This window comes from Gracilinanus agilis, chromosome 3 (genome assembly GCF_016433145.1).
Source record: "Gracilinanus agilis isolate LMUSP501 chromosome 3, AgileGrace, whole genome shotgun sequence".
In the NCBI taxonomy this organism is placed as follows: domain Eukaryota; kingdom Metazoa; phylum Chordata; class Mammalia; order Didelphimorphia; family Didelphidae; genus Gracilinanus; species Gracilinanus agilis.
Genome location: NC_058132.1, coordinates 464753931 through 464769768, shown reverse-complemented (window position 1 = coordinate 464769768; position 15838 = coordinate 464753931). Strand labels below are relative to the sequence as shown.

Here is a 15838-nt window from a genome sequence, read left to right as displayed (position 1 = left end):
AGAGAGAGAGAGAGAGAGAGAGAGAGAGAGAGAGAGAGAGAAAGGAGCTTACAGAGATTTTTTATTTTTTCTTTATTTGCATGACACAGATTTGGAGTATGAAGCAAGATACATGTGTCCACGATCTTCAGGCCCACAGCAAAGAAATATATACCATCAAATGGAGTCCAACAGGACCAGGCACCAGCAATCCAACCTCCAATATCATGTTAGCAAGGTAAAACTTAAAGCAAACTTTAAACTCAGCCTAATGCTGTTTGTTAGAGCAGTTCCTCCAGTTACCATTTTTCATTGCCAAGACAGTGACAACCAGGAATGTGGCCAATTGTCTCTATTAGAAAAATAACTAAAAGCTCTCAGTATACTAAGTGGCAGAAATGGGGAAGTGGCTAATTTTTTATGAACCTTTATTTATAAGTCAAAAGAGGAATGAACTAAGTTTCCAATGAATGTGGCATCTGGACAAACCGATTCACATCTAGATTGTTCCGGGTTATTGTTGTGGAGTCATTTTTGTCATGTCTGATTCTTTGTGACCCCATTTGGAATTTTCTTGCCATTTCTATTCTCCAGCTCATTTTACAAATGGGGAAACTGAGACCAACAGAGTTTAGTGACTTGCCCAGGGTCAGACAGCTAAAAAGTGTCTGAGCCTGAATTTGAACTCACAAAAATCAGTTTTCCTGCCTCCAGATCCAACACTCTATCCACTGCACCATCTAGCTGCCTGCTTCATATATTATGTAAACTTAATTTTGTGGATTGGTGCTCTTTATTTTGAAATCTGTCCATTTGCCAACACAATCAATAAACAGTAACCAATACTGGAGATACAAATAGAAGGAAAAAAAAAAGGAAAAAGAATGCCTACCCTCAAAGGAGCTTACAGTCTAATGACTTTTAAAACTATTCCCAAAACTAGTAAGTGTGGAAATATTTTGAAAAGATTAATGTCTAGAATTATACTTTAATGGATACCATCTGATTTGATCAATGAGTACTTTTTCCAAGAACCGAAATCTTTCCTCTCTTCCCGTGTGATTTTTTTTTTCCCTGAGGTTTCTCATAAATCCTCCAAAAGAATCTACTCAAGGAACAGGTAGAAAAACCAGTATTAAATCATTAGAAAATGTGACAAATCTTGGTTTTAATGATGACTTTGAAATACAGCAGCAACAGGGTGAATCCTCCTTGGTTGAGAGGTTGATTCTTTATCTCAAATAAAAAATAACTGTCATGGCAGATTTGAGTGATTTTTTTAAATGGCTCCCCAAATGCAAGAGAGTTGTTTCTGAAAAACTGTTTGATTTAATAGTACATTTTCTACGTGGCCAGGTCTAGAGTCAGAAAGACTCATCTTCCTGAGTTTGAATCTGGTATTAGATACTCACTAGCTGTGTGACCCTGGACAAGTCACGTAACCTTGTTTCTCAGTTTCTTCATTTCTGAAATGAGCTAGAGAAGGAAATAACAAACCATTCCAGTATCTTTGACAAAAAACAAACAAACAAACAAAAAAAAAAAACCCAACTCAAATGGAGGTCACCAAAGAGTTGAAGACAACTGAAATTGATTGAATTAAAAAAAAATTTCTACTCTCTGATTTGGTCAAGGAATGTACTATTCTGGTTAATCAAATTTTCTTTTTTTGAAAGTTGCCATTTATAACATAGATAGGAAGATAGGTGGCCCAGTTGATAGAGAAGAGTGCTGGACCGTGAACCAAGAAGAGATGAATTCCAATCCAGACTTAAGACACTTATAAGCTGTGTGACTTCAGACAAGTCACTTAATTTCTGTTTGCTCAATTTCCTCAACTATTAAAAAAAAAACCTCAACTGTAAAATAATAGCACCTACTTCGCAGGGCTGCTTTGAGGGTCAAATGAAATAATATTTGTAAAGAAGTTACCACAGCACCTAGCACAAAGGAGATGCTTTATAAATAAATGCTAGCTATTACTATTTTTTATTATCATTATATAGATAGATTACCAAGAAGCAGATACAGTCTTAAACTTTATTAATGGAAGCATGTATCTATTGAGTCAGCCACTGTTTTCTGCTCTTTTGTATCCTTGGCACATAGTAGGTGCTTAATAAATTTTTCTTATAAAGATTTCTTTGTATATATATTTGTTTGTTGTCTCCTCTGTTAGATTTTAAGCTCTTTAAGTGCAGAGACTGTCTGTGGCCTCTTTTGATTCCCCCATCTCTAAGTACAGTGTACTTAGATACATAGTAGATGCTCCATAAATAGTTATTGACCAGATATTTATAGATGAAATTCTCTTCCAATAACCTATTCCATTGGATTTTAAATTCCATGAGGGCAGAGACAGTTTTTGGTATCTCCCATATCTCTAAGCACAGAGCTTGGCACATAGTAGGTCCTCCATAAATAGTTATTGACCAGATGTTTATAGCTGGAGTCCCCTTCCAATATCCTATCCCATTAGGTTGTAAGCTCCTTGTGAGGCAGAAACCATGTTTTACCTCTTTATAGCCCCACTGTGCCTGGCACATAGTAGGTGCTTAATAAATATTTACTGACTGACTGACAAAGGAATAAGATGAATAATCCTTTTGCTGACCAGATTGCGCTCCGTTCTGACATTTCAAGAGGGTCATGGAGAAATTGAGAGGCAGAACATAGTAATAAATGACCAGCCAAAAGTCAGGCAGAGCTGGGGTTCAAGTGTTGCATGTGACACAAACCAGCTGTAGAGCCATGTGCCAGTTAGTCTCATTGTCTCATGCAATCCTGGAAAAAGACAAGTTACCACTCTGGTGGTAGAAGGAATTTCTGTTGGCAGTTCCCTACAATAAATGATAAAATAGAAAAACTAGAAAGTCTACAAAGGAAGCTAACGAGGTCTGTTTGTGGTTTGGGAACCATTATAGGATACACGAGTCCATGAACCTGGGGATGTTTAGCTTAGAGAAAGGAGGATTTCTTTTTTTTAATTTAATTAATTAATTTAGAGTATTTCCCCGTGGTTACATGATTCATATTCTTTCCCTCCCCTTCTTCCCTACTCCTGTAGCTAACAAGCAATTCCACTGGGTTTTACATGTGTCATTGATCAAGACCTATTTCCATATTATTAATATTTGCACTAGAGTGACCACTTAGAGTCTACATCCCTGATCATATCCCCATCAAACCATGTGATCAAGCAAATGTTTTTCTTCTGCATTTCTACTCCCACAGTTCTTTCTCTGGGTGTGGATAGCATTCTTTCTCATAAGTCCCTCAGAATTGTCCTGGATCATTGCATTGCTGCTAGTAGAGAAGTCTGTTACATTGATTGTGTCACAGTGTATCAGTCTATGTGTATAAGGTTCTCCTGGTTCTCCTACTTTCACTCCCCATCAATTCCTGGAGGTCTTTCCAGTTCACATGGAATTCCTCCAGTTTATTATTCCTTTGAGCACAATAGTATTCCATCACCAACAGATACCACAGTTTGTTCAGCCATTCCCCAATTGAAGGGCATCTCCTCATTTTCCAGTTTTTTGCCACCACAAATATAAATATAAATATTTTTTGTACAAGTATTTTTGAGAAAGGAAGCTTTCTAAAGGGAACCCAGTGGCTGTTTTCCAATAGAAGAAGGATGATCTTCCTTATTTTGATGCCACATGGGACAGATCTAGGAAAAAATGGGAAGTTTACAGGGGTGACTTTGGGATCAGTATAAAAAACAATTGGCATTGTCCAAAATGAGAATGGTCTGCTGTTTGAAGTATTAAGCTGCCTGTCACTGAAATATTTTAGGAAGAAACTGGATGACCTTCACTCAAGAAACAGTGGATACAGTGAATTCCTGCCCTAGTTGGGAGGTTAGATGGACTATTCAAAGGACTATTCTACCTTAAGGATAAGGATGAGGGATAGGGACTAAGTCTGTGTTTTTATAAATGTAGGGAAATCCCAGGTGAGAAAACTAATTTTCTCTACCCGTGCAGACTAGGACTTTCCCAGAAAATTTTTGTCTTAAAAGAATTACCTCAAAAACTGGATTAAATAAATTAATTGGGGTCACAAAGCCTCAGATGTATTATAGAAAAGACTTGAACTCATTCTTTCTTAGCCTCTTAAAATTATTGTTTTATTTTATTATTAATTTTAAAGTAAATAATAAATTAAGTGATTTATTGTTGTTAAAATATTATTGGCTCTTATTTTTTTATTTATAGTACTGTGGAACTCTATACTTAAACAACTTTTTTTTTTTTTTTAACATTTCCCTTCTGTCTTGGAATTGATATTGTGTAGTGGTTCCAAAACAAAAGTGCAGTAAGGGCCAGGCAGTGACTTGCCCATGGTCACACAGCTAGGAAGTATCTGAGGCCATATTTGAACCCAAGTCCTCCCATCTCTAGTCCTGGCTCTCAATCCACTGAGCCATGTAGCTACCCCTTGAATACCTTTAAAGAGGAGAATTCTCCTTTGAGTAACAAAACAAAATACTATAAATTGGATGTAATTCTGTTGTTGTTGTTATCATTGAGTCATTTCAGTTGTGTTCAACTCTTCACAGCCCCACTGGAGGTTTTCTTGGCAAAGATACCAGAGTAGTTTGCTATTTCCTTCTCCGGCTCATTTTGCTGATGAGGAAACTGAGGCAAACAAGGTGCCCAAAATCACACAACTAGTAAATATTTGAGATTAGATTTGAACTCAGGTCTTCCTGACTCTAGGATTGGGACCCTCACCTAGCTGGCCACAGAAAGACTGACTTTCTCTCTAAATATCATGCTGCTTCTCTATCACTTTCAGGAAATCAGAAAATAATCAAAAGCACTTTGTGTAATTTAGTTATTTTTTGGTGATTCAGGGCACATGGCCTTTAGGGTCTTACCATGTCTCAATATTAGACAACCTGCTCCTTTAAAAATTCATTTCTCCTCCCCTAACTTCTCTGACATGACAGCATCTTGGTTTTCCTCTGACTCTTCTGTTTTCATTCATTTAAGCAATAGTCACTAGCTACGTGCGGTGTAGCATGTTTGAGCTATGCCAGAGACAAAAATAGACAAAAAAGACGGTGTTAACTGGCTTTAACAAGTTTATAACCTATTATGGTGCTCTCGGTGGCAGGGAGTGGAGGGAGGGGGAGACAAGGAGGAAGATCTGTGCCTCATTCTTCCTTTTCTCACTGCTGAAAGGGAGGCATTACCTGAGACTGTCCTTGGCCCTCATCTCCCTGCACACTCGGCGGCTTGGTGACTTCATTATCTCCAGTCACTTAAGATGATTCCCAGACCGAATCTGCTCTGTCCCAAACCCCAAACCCACATCTTTTCTTTTTTTTTTTTTTTAAATAAATTCTAATTATATATTTTGTTTTCACAACACCTGCATTTTCCAAAAAAATCTCTCCTCCTCTCTCCCAGATGGACATCAAGAAGGATTTTAATTAAAAAAAACAAAAAACAAAGATTTTAAAGGACTGGGGTGGGGGGAAACGGTTCAGCAAAACTAATCAAAATATCAAAAAAGTAAGTCAGTCTTCCATACTCACAGTGCCCCACCTCTACCAAGAAGCTAGGAGAAGTACATACTTCCTCTTGGCTCTTCTTTGAGGCCATACTTGGTCATTAAAGTTTCATAGCATTAAGTTTTGATTTTTTTTTTAACAATTCTTTCCTCTTACATTGTAATCATTGATATGTATATTGTTCCATATTCTGTTGACTTCATTTTGCACCAATAATTTCATGTCTGCCTTTTCTTCTCCCTGTTTATCATTCTTTTCTTACAGTAGTATTCCTAATATTTGTGCCACAGTTTGTTTAACCATTTTCTAATGGGTGCCAACCTACATTTTCAGTGCTCTGCTGAACAGCTCCTTTGAAAAGATAATTTTTAACCTATCCAAAATTAACCTATGTAAAAGAGAATTTTTTTTCCTGCTTTCCCTTTTTCTGTTGATAGCTTCATTTCCCTATCACTCAGGCACTGAAACCTCATATCATCTTCAGTTCATCCTTTTCTCTCACACATCTCTCCTAATATGCAATCAGAAATTTACTTTCCTCCTCAGTTTTTCATTTGTCCACCCTGGCAAAACCCTCCTCCCACTCCCCAATTACTTCTTTGCTGAGGTTTTCTAGGAGCCCCTTTCCTGCTGCTCACGTATTAAGTCACTCTGTCTCTTCCTCCTGTTTTTTTTTCTTTCTGTCTCCCTTTCTGTTTCTGTCTCTGTCTCTCTCTGTGTCTCTGTATTTGTCTTTCTGTCTGTCTCTCTTCTTTCTCTCCCATTTTCGCTCTCTTGTTTTCTCTCTGTATCTCTGTCTCTCTGTCTGTCTCTCTCCCCTTTCTCTCTCCCTTTCCCTCTCTCTCTTTCTCTACCTTCCCACCTTCTTTCCCCCTCCCTCCTCCTTTCTCTCTGTCTCTGTCGCTGTCTGTCTGTCTGTCTCTCCCTCCCTCCCCCCTTTCTCCTTCTCAGTCTCTGCCTCTGTCTCTGTCTCTCTCTCTGTGTCTCTGTCTCTGTCTTTCTCTCTGTCTCTGTCTACTTGTCTCTCTCCCTTCCCCCTTTCTCCTTTTCCTTTTTGGTCTTTGTCTCTGTCTGTCTCTGTTTCTCTCTCTCTTTCTTTTTCTCCCTCTATCTCTTTCTGTGTGTCTCTCTCTGTCTCTCTCTCTCCATCTCTGTTTCTCCCCCCTCCCTTCTCTCCTTTTCTTCATCTCCCTCTCCCCCTCTTCCCTCCCACCAAACCCTTACTTTGTCTTAGTTTTAAATCTAAGACAAAAGAGCAGCAAAGTCTAGGCAATTGGGACTAAATGACTTTCCCAGGGTCACATAACTAGGAAAAGAGATCATATTGAAACCCAGGTCCTCCCAACTCCAGGTCTAGATGCTCTATCCACTGTGCTACCTAGCTGCCCCACTTAATTCTCTTTAATCTCCCTCAAATATAACCCAGATCATCACTCCAAAACTTTCATGGATTCTCTTTACCTCCCAAACTAAACCCATACTTATAGCCTCGCTCTGAGGACCCTACATAAAATGACTCTAATAATATTCCAAGTTTTCCTTTATTCTCTTGTACCCATGTCAATACTCCAGCCATCCTGAATTGCTCGCTGTTCCCTGAATACACGCCACACTTTCCCTCCTCCTTCCTTTTTCTCACACAGTTCCTCGTATCTCAGAGAGCTCTTCTTTCAAAGCCCCATTCAAACCCAGCCTTCACTGTCTTCCTTCCCTCCTCTGAATCTCTCCCCTGGTCAAGATTCAGCAGGATGAGTATGGAACTGAATTAATGATGAACATCCATTATACATTGGTTTAAAGTTTTAAAAAGTACCTTGCAAAGCTTCTCTTCTTTCATCCTTCCAACAACTCTTTGAAGTAGGGACCACGAGCAACATCGCAAGAAGTTTGGGGCAGCTGGGTCTACCCCTGTCGGATCCTGGAACCTCTATAAATATACTTGTCCTCATTATCGTCATCATCATCATCATTCTTCCATTTAGCCCAGACTCTACTCATTGCACATCCCCCTCTGTTCTCTGCTCTGGAACCCCTCCTCCACGGTTCCCAAACTTCTCTTCATCCTAGATCAAAGCTTCTTCCTACATTCCTTCCAGCTTCTTGTCTTCATTAAAACAGAGTTTCCTCCTGAAGATGCCGCATTGTGACACCCTTTTCAGAGCTGGCTGCTCTTTTCTCTTGCCACTCCTGACACACCAAGGTAGATCCAAGAAGGAGAAATCAGGGTGCTCCTTCTTCTCCACGACCACTTTTAGACTTCCCCTGTCACTGATCACTCAGTGATCTCCTTAAATTTCACCCCACCCTGTCCAATCCCTTATCATTTATAAACTTTTAGGTTATTCTCTCTCCACCTCCTTGGATTCTTGTTTCTTCAGTCACCTTCATTTCTGTGTCTAGAGATCTCATCTGCTTCCCTTGCCTTGCTTTTGATCAAATTTCCCCAATTTTCTTAATTTCCTAGTTGATTCTGAAACTATGAGTCTCTTTGTCCCTGTTTTATAAATGTGGTAAGGCATCCAGGTGGCACAGTGGATAGAGTGTCAAGCCTAAAATCAGCAAGAAAAAATCTGGAGGTTCAATTTTGACCTCAGATATTTCCTAGATGGGTGACCCTGGGCAAGTCACTTAATCTCACTTGCCTCAGTTTCCTCATCTGTAAAATGAGCTGGAGAAGGAAATGACAAACCACTCCAGTATCTTTGCCAAGAAAACTCCAAATGGGGTCACTATGAGAATAATAAGAGCCAACCACCAAAGTTATGAAGAAGGGAGATAGAGTCTATGAGGTGAAACTCTCTTCTAGCTCTCCCCTCCCACCAATTTTACACTGACTAGACTTCAAGGGGGTGTCCCCCCGAACTGGGTGAGTTGGGGGTGAGGCTTCCCTATAAGATGAGGTATGGGGGACCCCAATCCCATTCTGAATGAAGGCAGGATTCACACAATCCTCCCTGAGGTCAATCAACTTCGCAGAGGATAGTCTGGCTTCAAGATGGAGGCAGCCAGACCAAGCTGTGATTCCCCTCCCCCTCGTCTCTCAGGCACTCTGGAACGTGATCTGACTAATGAATGGCTTTTAATATTTGTAATTTAGGGGTTGGGAAAAGGGGTGAAGGGTGGAGGGATTTTGGGGTGCCCTCTTCTCTATTTCTATGGGACCCGTCACCCAGGTGGGAACCTTTGGGGTTCCCACGCCTATGCATATCCCCCTTGTCCCTTCTCCTTCTGTTTCTATTTCTATTCTTCATCTAATTGTAAGTAGGATCAGAAAGGGTCTCTCAGCAAGGTTGGGTAATGGGAGAAGGAGCCTAAGAGATCGCTCCCAAAACTTAGTTAACTCATTGGTTGAAATCTTGCTGGGTGAGATGCGATAGGATGCCTTTGACCAGGAAATCGGGGTTTCATTGTCCAAAGAAACATCCTCAGGAAGCCCTCCAGACTGGATCTGAGCTGGGATGTTCTCCTCCTCCCCCTTTCAGTCCTCCAGCAGAAGTTCCTCTTTTTCCTTCCACCTCCGGAGCCTCCCAGAATCCTCTCTGGTCCCAACTGTCAGTAACTGTCACCAATGGCGTTCTTCTGGCTCTTTTTGCCCCATCCCCCATCCTTACATCACAAAAGAGTCAGACATGAACAACAATAAGAGCTCAAGAACTATGTTTTTTGATAAATGCTGCTATAACAAATACTCATAATTTTGAAGATACATAGAATGAAAACCTTTCAAAATATAGAGCAGATCAAATTCAAGTAGGAAAGGACATTAATGCATTGCTGGTGGAGTTGTGAACTGATCCAACCATTCTGGCTGGCAATTTGGAACTATGCTCAAAGGGCTATAAAAGAATGCCTGCCCTTTGATCCAGCAATATCATTGTTGGGTTTGTACCCCAAAGAGATCATAGATAAACAGACTTGTACAAAAATATTTATAGCTGCGCTTTTTGTGGTGGCAAAGAACTGGAAAAGGAGGGGATGCCCTTCATTTGGGGAATGGCTGAACAAATTGTGGTATATGCTGGTGATGGAATACTATTGTGCTCAAAGGAATAATAAACTGGAGGAATTCCATGTGAACTGGAAAGACCTCCAGGAATTGATGCAGAGTGAAAGGAGCAGAGCCAGAAGAACACTGTACACAGAGACTGATATACTGTGGTAAAATCGAATGCAATGGACTTCTGTAACAGTAGCAATGCAATGACACAGTACAGTTCTGAGGGATTTATGGTAAAGAATGCTACCCACATTCAGAGGAAGGACTGCAGGAGAGGAAACATAGAAATAAAACAACTGTTTGAATGCATGGGTTGAGGAGGACATGATTGGGGATGTAGACGCGAAACTACCACAGCAATGCAACTAACAACAATTTGGAAATAGGTCTTGATCAATGACACATGTTAAAACCAGTGGAAATGTGTGTGGGCCATGGGTGGGGGGAGTGCGGGGGGTGAAGGGAAAGTAGGAGCATCAATCATGTAACCATGTTAAAAATGAATATTAATAAATGTTTTTAAAAATTCAAATAGGAAAAAGATGAGGTACAATCAGCCCAATGTCCCTCCAAATGGGGTCATGAAAAGTTAGACACAACTAAGAAACAACAAACAACAACAAATAGATGTGTGGAATCTGAAACCTAGAAAGTTTAAGGGACTTAACCCATGATGATGTAACTGATAGGTGATATGTCCTCCTCATTACCAAGAGGGGCATTTTTATCCACTTTATCATGCTGCCTCTCAAACCATTAGCAAACTGTAAAAATTCTGTTTAATAGTGCCCAACTGGATTGAATTCTAGGTAGCAGCTTACTTTATGTGAAATACATTAGTCTTTAAAGGGAAATGAGAGTACATCCCTAACCCACACCTTCATGGAGGTGGGAGAGTCACAAATGTTAACAAAAAGTTTGTGTTTCTGACTTTGGGGTATACTGTTTTTTCCCTCTTTTTCCCTTTTCTTGGGGGAAGGCATCTTTAAAAAATATTATTTATTGTATAGGATGGCTCTTTTGGAGGTGGGGTGTAGTAGAGATGCTAAAGATTTAACTATGATGATGTTAAAAAAATATAAGATATCAATAAAATATTTATTTAAAAAAGGAATAGGTCATTCTTTTGTTGTTGATGGTAACTTCAATTTCTAGGCTTTCAAAATAGACCCCCAAATAAAATTTGTAATCTGATTTACTGATCTAAAGGACAAAAAAAAGGTTTGAATGAGTGCATTAAATTTCTTCTTTTTTAAAAATATTTTTCCCTAGTGCATCATTCGATTCTACTGTCAGGCTGTGGGATGTTGAACGGGGAGTTTGCATCCATACACTGACCAAGCATCAAGAACCTGTCTACAGTGTAGCATTTAGCCCTGATGGAAAGTACTTGGCTAGTGGTTCTTTTGACAAATGTGTCCACATCTGGAATACTCAGGTAATTACATGACTTTCGGAATATTCAGGTAATTCTATGACTTTCATCATGGAAATCGGTCCAAAAAATAAAACCTTTAATTCATAACTGTTGACCCACAAAACATACAACCAAACACCTTTTTTTGGGCTGGAAATGATTGTTGACTTATCCTCTGTCCAAGATGGCAGATAGCATGAATAGTTGAGTGCTCTGAAAACTCTTTTAACCCCAACAAATAATTTAAAATGTGAAGCAATTAAAAGCATAAAAAATTTTTAAAGAATAAAAAAAAAACTTTATCCAATGATTTTATGCAAAATATATTTCTTGGATGAAAGTTGCATACTGAAATATGCTAAGTGTTTCCCTGTGAGACTGTTCTCCCAAAAACATGCCACAATTCTTTCTCAAGGTTTACAGATTTTAAAACTATGTGTGAAAGAAAATAAATATACAGGAGAGTTAATGCATCAACTCATGATTCTACCTAGAATCTTGAATAATTCTAAATTTAGAAGATAATCCCCAAACCTAACCTTTCTGCTCTGGACTATCTTCTTTATTCTTTTTGTCTTTATTGGTGAATAAAAACTAATAGCCATTATGGGAAAATACATCATCCCAACTGAACCAGTTTGAACAGCTAACTAAACCTATCCCAGATGCCTTCTCCTAAAGGAAGACTTTTTTGATCCTCACAAAAATGAGTATACTTTTCTAGCAAACTCTCATACCCTTCCCTTTCTTGTGTCCGTACATTTTATTTTTATCCATTTATATTTCATATACTATGCTGGAGTCTTATTTTTTCATGTGCCTGTCGCTTCTCCCTATTAGACCATAATTTCTTGAAATACCTACTCATATTCCTCAGCATGTAGATACTCAGAATGTTTGGTGAATGAATAGAAGAACAATAACCAACATCTACTTGAAAAGATTTTAGAAGCTTGCTAAGTGGTAGAGGAATGACATCCATGGATTAAAATTTGCCACAAGAAATTCATAAATAAATAATTCTCTTTTAGATAGTTGAGAAATATTTGTTTATCAGTCTGAAGCAAATAAGAGACAGGATAGAGTTTTATGTCTTAAACTATATTGTATGAAAAACATAATGAAACCATTTTAAAGTATTCAGTGAGGGTCAGCTAAGTGGTTCAGTGGAACGAGAGAGTATCAGGCTTAGAGGCAAAAACTCATCAGTTCAAATCTGGCCTCCTACACTTCTTAGCTGTATGACTCTGGATGAGTCATTTAACCCCCATTGCCTACCCTTTACTGCTCTTCTGCCTTTGAACCAATACTTAGAATTGATTATGGTTTTTAAATGAAAGATGAAGGAAAGAAGGAAAACTATTCAATGGAAAAATTGACCTTTCCATTTATAAAATTGCATCTTGAATTTGTGTTATCATTCCATTTTTTAAAAAATCATTTCTACAAGAAATGATTTCCATAATAGCACAAAAAAAAAAGAAAAGAAATGTACAACATATTTTAATCCCTGAATTCCTACCCAAAATAAAAGCATTTATTTCAGGTATAAAGGAGAAAAAAACAGTAATTTTCCATCTTGAAAATGGGAAATCAAATCTTTCTCCAGCATGGTAAAGCAGACACATGTTTACCATTCATAGAAGTTACAGGAATTCATTTTCTATCTAATAGAAAAGCCAAAAATTAACCCAAGGTTTTCTGATTCTATATTAGAATCTCATACTTCATTTGCCTATTAGTTAATACCAAAATACTTATCCAATGAGAATTCCTTGGCTCAGACAAAAGTATTTCCTGTTCTTTCCAGGTTTATATTCATCAGTTTAATAGAGTGATTTCATTTGTGGCTAGTGTTGAATAACTGGTTTGAGCTTGTCTGTATCCAGAAAAAAAAAATCTGATTTTAGCTTTTGGTAAACCCTTCCCCGTGCTTATTATTTGATAGCACACATCAAAACAATATATTAAGTATTAAATGGATTTTTAAGTGGAAATTGATTTCTTTTTGCAGAGTGGAACTCTAGTCCATAGCTACAGAGGCACTGGAGGAATCTTCGAGGTCTGCTGGAATGCTAGAGGAGATAAAGTCGGAGCAAGTGCATCTGATGGCTCTGTAAGCATTTCTTTATTTGGGGGCTTTTCTTATGAGCAGACTTTGGTGATAGAATGAGGAAATGAGGGAAGATCCCAAGTCCAGTACACAGTGATTTGAGTATAATGCAACAAAGGTTCTTTCTTTCAACTTAATTCTTGCCTCATCAAAGTATTTAGGGGGGGACATTAAATTCTCAATGCTTCTATCAGAGGAAAATAAAATCTGACAGATCTCACTGAGCCTAAAAAGACTTTAGATAAGATCCTGGAGTTGGACTATCTTTCCTTAAAAGTTCTCCCCGAAGTAGAAACACAAAAAAAAAAACATATGACTTATCACTTATCACTTGAATATATGGGTATATGATTTGGAGTTTAGGTTTTTTAAATTCACTATATATAGCAAAAATGAATAATATGGAAATAGGTAGGAGGTGATAACATTTGTATAACCCAACAGAATTGCTTGTTGGCTTGGGGAGGGGAGGGAAAGAAAATGAATCATGGAAACATGGAAAAATATTTTATAAATAAATAAAATTTTAAGGCACATGCAAAATAAAACAAGTTTTCCCTCAGGTCTAGAGATAGGAGGTCGTGGATTCATATCTGATCTCCATGACACTTCCTACATATTTGACCCTGGGCAAGTCACTAAACCCCAAATGCCCAGCCCTTACTGTTCTTCTGCCTTGGAACCAATACATAGTATTGATTCCAAGATGGAAGACAAGGGTTTAAAAAAAAAAAAAGGCTTCCTCTCCCCAGACACCTCTCCACCTCCAAGTTTTCAGAGATTCATCACATTCTTCCAAGTTCAAATCTGATCTTAGACATTTACTAGCTGTGTGACCTTGAGCAAGTCACTTAATCCCTGTTTGCCTCAGTTTCCTTATCTGTCAAATGAGCTAGAGAAGGAAATGGCAAATCATTCTGTCATCTTTGCCAAGAAAACTCCAAATGGGGTCATGAAGAGTCAGATATGATTGAAAATGACTGAACCAACCATCACCAGAAGGATCATAGATTTTAAACCAGGCAAGACCTTAGAGAGCATCTAAGTCCAACTACCTCATTTTACAAACAAGGAAGCTGAGGCCCCGAGAAGTAAAAGAATGGACCAAAAATACCTTGGTCATAAATAAATTATGAATTATATAAATTATATCTATAATATATTAATATAATTTAAATTATATATATTATTTTTTAAATTAAGTCTATAAATAAATTACAGAGCTAGGGTTCACTCTCCCATGCAGATTGGCCATCCGGCAATGGCCACACCAACTCCAAAAGACAATTCGCTTAGCCATAGTAGAGTTGGGATCCGCTTTCATGGTGATAAGTCCTAGATCTTGGGAAATGTTGAGATGTGATAAGGGTCGGCGAGTCAGGTATATGAGTAACCCAACACAAATACTTAGAGAATATTCAGGATCTTGTACTGAATTTCCATGATGAATAGGCCACTGTGTTCATGATGGTGTTGTTTTTCCCTTACCTGGATCTATGGAATTTATTAATAATTAATTAATCCCTGAAATTGATCTCCTCGCTTCCATCTTCTCCTATCCCATCCATTGTCTTCACATCTGCAAACAGATCTAGCCCTACCACTCTCCTATCCACAGACTTTTAGGAGTTCCCTTTTATGAAAAATATGGAAAAAGGTTTTGAGTAATAAGAAATGTATAAACCAGTGGAATTGCTTGTCAGCTGCAGGAGGACAGAGGATGAATCATGTAATTATGAAAAAATATTCTAAAAATTTAAAAAAAAATTATTCCCCATTATTTTCTGGATAAAATAGAAAAATTTTGTTGCTGTCTAGTCATTTCAACAAAATCGTCTGACTCTTCGTAATTCCATGTGGGGAAGGGAGAGAGAGAGAGACAGAGACAGAGACAGAGAGACATAGAGAGACAGAGAGAATAAGAATGAAACATGAACTGATGCAAATGGGGTTAAGTGAGCTGCCCAAGTTCACATAGTTGGGAAGTGTCAGAGGCCAAATACATATCTACTTTTTCATATAAATATATAAAGATATATTTATGTAAACATAAATATATATAACTGAATTTATAGGTCAAAGATAGGGCATCATTGAATACAGTGAATTCACAGCCTCTCACAATAACGACATTTCTCTCTCTTTTAGGTTTGTGTTCTAGATCTGCGGAAGTAAAGGCAAAAACCTATAGAAAAATTTTTAAATGGACCAGCAGTGAATGTGTGGGGTAGCAGCACTCTTCAAAAACAATTCTAACAGCTCCAAACTGTACGAACTTGACTTAAGTTAGAGTGTACAATGACAACAACTCTCCCTGGCCACAGGAGTCTAGTATTTTTTCTGTAATCTTCATCAAGGAGTAAAACACACACATACACAAAACACACACACACACACACACACACACACACACACACACACACACACACACACACAGAGTCATATCACAGGGGAAAGGATGGTTTCCACCTGGAACATTCAGCCTTGGAAGCATGAAGCCACCAGCTAGACACTGCAACTGTTGGGTTTGCATCTGAGAACTCATTCTGATGGCTGGGAAAAAAAACAAAAAACAAAACCATGAAAGCTGTGCCAAAAACAAAAACAAAAACAAAACAAAAAAAAGCAAAATGCTGTGATAAACCAAAAGGGAAAAAAATTCCTCCTCCTTGTGGTGTTTTTTTTTTCCTTCCAATTTGGACACTACAGTTGCTTTCCCAAAGGACGTTCAGAGACCAGTTTGTACTGATGAAATGCGCGACTTTGTAATCTCAACACTTTCTATTTTCTAGAATTCTTTTTGTT

General features: G+C 38.2%; 1 protein-coding gene across 1 annotated transcript in view; it reads left to right on the top strand.

Annotated features, from left to right (window-relative positions):
- TBL1X (transducin beta like 1 X-linked) overlaps positions 1-15421 on the top strand; it is a 288121-nt gene extending 272700 nt beyond the window's left edge. Inside the window, exons 14-17 of the mRNA XM_044669273.1 lie at positions 30-217; positions 10776-10941; positions 12935-13036; positions 15182-15421. Of these exons, the coding sequence (XP_044525208.1) occupies positions 30-217; positions 10776-10941; positions 12935-13036; positions 15182-15208 (483 nt within the window). The 3' untranslated portion in view covers positions 15209-15421. The remainder of the gene's footprint in view (positions 1-29; positions 218-10775; positions 10942-12934; positions 13037-15181) is intronic.
- The last annotated feature ends 417 nt before the right edge of the window (positions 15422-15838 follow it).